Here is a 4,685-nt window from a genome sequence, read left to right as displayed (position 1 = left end):
GCATTTCGTGTAGGGTCATGAGGTAACCAGGTAACTAGCACAGCCTTTTGAGTCTCTTCTGGAACGTTTGAGTTGCCAGAATTATAGCATACCCCCAAATGTATTTTACTTTCTTTGGGGACTTTTGATATTTGCCCAAAGATACTGAATTTGCCTTTTGCAGGTTCTTAACTGCTTTAGTGGGCTTGCAGTGATGGGGTGTCCTTTTATTTCATGGAGCAGAGTCGTGCCTGGTCAAATAATTCTCCATGTCCATTTACATGTCAGGTTTGAGCTTAGGAGGACGATTTGGAGACCAGCTCTCACTACTTTGTCCTGCTCTGGAAACATTTGACTCAGTTTGATGGTCCCACCATCCTCTCAAGGCCTTTTTTTTCTCCCTTCTTTCCTGATCCTTCTCTGTGGATCAGTTGTTTCCCTAAATCTAACTCTCTGTGTCATAGGCAGTAGGGGTGAGCACCGAGGAGGTACAGTGGAGAAGATGAGAAGCATGGGATGCTGTGCCTGGTTTCTTGCTCATGCCTTCTGCTTAACCCAGACTGATAAAAAAGTTCAGCTGTGTCCCCAGTCTGAGAAGTTAGCTGCCCAGAGGACTGTGTTGAGAAGGATTCTGAGGCTGCCTATAGAGAGTCTTGGCAGGAAAGAGTACAGTGACGGAAAAATAAGGGGGGGGAATGGGAACATAATATATTTTTTGTAGCCTACAGTGACGACAACAATAGTAGATAACATTTATTCAAAGCTCATTACGTACCTACCGCACAGAGACCATGTTCCCTACGTGGACAGACTCGTTTCATCCTTACAACAACCCAAGAGGTAGGAGCTGGTGATCCCTCCTGTATGAAGGAGGCACTGAGGTGCAGAGAAGCGGCGGAGCCAGGACTCGAGCCCCTGCCATCTGGTTTCTGAGCCTGTGCTCTGCCATCAGGCCTCAGGTGCCCTCCCTAAAGGCCCTCCCGTCCAGCGGGGCCCTGTGTGGACCCGGGGCCACCATCCTTGCGCCCTTAGCCTCACCTCCATGCCTCCCATTGAGAAGCTGCTCCCTGAGTTTTTCATGTGGGTTGGAGATAGTGGGTCAGGCAGGTGGCCCTGACCCCATTGTGTGCAGGGGCTTCTCTGCCTCCCAGTCCTAACCTCTAGTGCAGCCCCCTCCTTCCTGCCTGCAGGGGACAGCTGTTGCCCAGCATCTTGTTTCTGTTTATCCCAGATGGCCAGAGTACTCTGCATTCTTGGTTGCTGGGTGTGTTTGGAATCTCCTCCTACCCCCATCTTGCTTGGGAAGCACTTTACCTTTTGCCCCATGTTCACCCCATGCCCTGCTGTCTTGTCCCCGTAACTCCCCCTTACTTAACACCGTTTCAGCTTCGGACAGCTGGCGGTAAAGGCCTGCAATCTGAGGGCCGTGGACCTCCCCCTTTTCCCTGATGGGACCATCTGACCACCCGTAAAAAGTAAACATCAGAAGGTGGGGGGGCAAATGTATAAGTCTGTTCCCTTGGAATCATCTTTGTTTCCCTCCTTCCTTGCATCATTCCAGACACCACATGTTCTATCCATGTCCTCTGTCATGTCCTGCTTCCTTGGGTTTAGTCATCCTTCTTTTCTCTCCCCACTGTCCGCGGTCGGTCTCCCCACCTAGAGTACTAGAGGTGAGAGTGACAGCAGCAGCCTTATCAAGCTCCACGTGAACACGCCTTGTATCATCTCCTGGAACTCGGGTTCTCGGGTCTAAGATCCACCTGTGGGCTCTTGGGCCCTTCCACCTGGCTGAGTGCTTGGGGCCTCAGATACTGGGAAAGGACCTCTGGCCCCCGTTAGTCATAGCAGCTCCCATTTATTGAGAATTTACTACATGCCCGACACGTTACAAGCTTGATCGCATTTCATACTCACCAGGGGCCCTAGCAGGCAGGGGCCATTTATTTGCCATTTCATATGCCAGCCCAGAGAAGCAAACCTCTGATCCAAGCCCCAGGCAGGGAGGGACTTCAGAATCCTTAATATCTAGCACAATACCTGTCACAGAGTAGATGCTCAATACATTTTCCTCAGAAGAATGGTTATTTCCAGAATAACCACTTGGAATAGGTATAATTGTTTCCATTTTACAGATGAGAAAGTGGATTGGGATTGGCACTCAGCCCAAGGAGGAGAGGTTCGGGATGTTTAGAGCACACTCCTGACCTTGTAAAGGAGGTCCTGCCTTAGGGACGACAGCTTGGTGCTCCCGGAAACCTTGACACCCTGCCTAGCAGTCTGCGTAGGTGATGTCTTCCTCTTTAAACAGTAACCCTTCTTGCGTTGAAAATGTCCACTGTTGCCTGAGGACCTTTCCCCAGTACACACAGGTACACACATGATTCAGCATGTAATTTCAGGGACTCTTAACTGCATCTCTAACAGTGCTGTGAACTTCTGTTAACCCCACGAGATAATCATCATTTTCATGGCTGACTGGCATGTCCCAGGCCCTCTGGACCCCAGCCCTGGCCTGGCCTGTGGAGGGCAGGCAGCACTGCCTTCTCCTGGAAGCGCCGCGTCTGCATCAGCAAGTGTCCCCCCAGGTGACGGAGGCTGCAGCCGCAGACATGCTGGAGTGAGTCAGTGCCTTTCTCAGTTGAATAGTCGTAAATAATTATTACTGCCGTTAGCCAGGCGGTGCTTCTCCACGTTAGGCGTTGTTTTAGCTATTTGAGGTACAGCATCTTTTTTAATCCCTAGGATAAAACATTTGTTATTTTCATTTTACATGGGGAAAGTAAAGGTCAGAGAGGCTAAATGATCTGCTCAAGGACACACACAGCTGGTAAGGGACATGACAATTACAATCAGAAATGTTTCCCAACGTAGCCAGATAGCCCCTGGGCAGCAAAATCAAGGTCTCTTGCGAACCCCTGCCCACGTTGCCTTTAGAAGGTTTCAGTTTGGGGGTTTATTCTCTTTTCTCCATTTTATCCCTCTTAAAGCACTAGCGCTGAACCGTCCTCTTGTTTCGCCCCCAGGCCCTGTCTCAGAGGGACCCTCCGCACAACAACTTCTTCTTCTTTGATGGCATGAGGGGGAGCGGGATTGTGGAGTGCCTGGGCCCCAAGTGAACCCAAGACCTGGCAGACCTGGCGGCGCTGCCCCGCGGCGTGCCCACATGTGATCCCTGTCCCCTTCCCCCGTGAAGGCCCTCTGCAGGCGAGGGAAAAGTGAAGTCATTGAACCAGTACAAACCATTTCCCGTGAGCAGTGAAGTCGTACAGATGTGCTGCTTCTAAGCACCAGTGGCTGCTAAGCAAGGGGCGTAGGTCCTGGCTGTCGCCGTTCCCGTCCCAGGCCTGTGCGGCCAGCACCTGACAGCCCCCTCTGACTCCTCGTCACAGCGTCACCAGTCCCCCCGGCCAGGAACCAGCACGCCTTGTTGCTTAGCAGCCTCTTGCCACCTTCTTGGCCTTAGTCCCCGCCTGATGTCACACAGAGAGGAGCATGACTTCAGGTGGGGAATAAGGCCTAGGACTGATGAAACACTAGTGGAACCACAGTTCCAAATGCAGACAGGTGCCCTTAGAGAGGAAAAAACATGGCAGGCGGAATGTATTTCCTCCAAAGTTTGAGACTCTGAAAAACAACAGGTGGCATCTGGTGTGCTATTCTTGAGTTTTAGTTGAGGATTAGTTGAGTTCCAGCCTGGATTTTGGACGAGAGGAAATATCACCAAGTCCTCTCGGGTATGAGGGTGAGACCTTGCAAATGGAATATTAGCGGGAAAGCTCGTTCTAAAAAGGCAGATTCCCTGGTCCCACCTGCTGGGGATTCTGACTCCTTGGCCGTGAGCTGGGACAGAGGAGCCTGCCCTTCCCGCGGAGCCCCACTCCGATGCCGTCCGACCCTCACTCTGGAGGCTGTCGCGTGTTAAGGGCTGTATCGGCCCTTCATTTACACCCCTGAATTGCAGCTGTTCATGTTTCTTTTATATTTTCTATATTTCCTTGGTTCTTTAAAAAGGAATGATTAAAATAAAGTTATTTGCTTTAGGATTTGTTTGTTTTTCTTCCACATTAGAAACTTCTTCCTCTGACAGGGAGCGATCCTACCAATTGCCTAAGCCTGAAGCAGTGCCCCTGGATGCTCTAACGTGGCGCAGAGACCCTCCCCTCCGCCACCACTCCTGGGCAACGCAGCAGAATAGAATAGAATATGAGTGCTCATATTCTAGCATGCAGAAGCTCCTGATTTTGATTGCCTGTTGAATAATTCAGTTAAGTAGTGGCTGTTCTCAGGGATAGCAATTGTAATAATAGTGGAAAAGGAGTAAAAGTGAGTGATAGTTAAGAGTCTGCCTGCCAATGCAGGGGACAGGGGTTTGAGCGCCCTGGTCCGCTAAGATTCCACGTGCTTCGGAGCAGCTAACCCTGTGTGCCACAACTACTGAGCCCACGTGCTGCAACTAGTGAAGCCCCCGCACTCTAGAGCCCGTGCTCCGCAAGAAGAGAAGCCACCACAATGAGAAGCCCGCGCACCGCGGCAAAGAGTAGCCCCCGCTCACTGCGACTGGAGAAAGCCCGCGCGCAGCAACGAGGACCCAACGCAGACAAAAATAAATAATATAAATTTAAATTTAAAAAAAGTGAGCGATGGTCTCATAACGGTTAAGTGACATTAAGTAAAATGCCCCAAGTCCCACAGCTGGACGGGTC

The 4,685-nt window shown here is 50.9% G+C and overlaps 1 protein-coding gene across 1 annotated transcript in view; it reads left to right on the top strand.

The window, feature by feature from the left end:
* The window catches only part of SAE1 (SUMO1 activating enzyme subunit 1), a 70,445-nt gene extending 67,347 nt beyond the window's left edge, over nt 1-3,098 (top strand). Inside the window, exon 9 of the mRNA XM_007458480.1 lies at nt 3,006-3,098. Within this exon, the coding sequence (XP_007458542.1) occupies nt 3,006-3,098 (93 nt within the window). The remainder of the gene's footprint in view (nt 1-3,005) is intronic.
* Nucleotides 3,099-4,685: the final 1,587 nt, after the last annotated feature.

The sequence above is a fragment of the Lipotes vexillifer genome, unplaced genomic scaffold, assembly GCF_000442215.2.
Source record: "Lipotes vexillifer unplaced genomic scaffold, Lipotes_vexillifer_v1.1 scaffold371, whole genome shotgun sequence".
Taxonomy (NCBI): Eukaryota; Metazoa; Chordata; class Mammalia; order Artiodactyla; family Lipotidae; genus Lipotes; species Lipotes vexillifer.
Note: the sequence above shows the minus strand (reverse complement) of the source record. Positions and strands in the feature narration are given on the sequence as shown.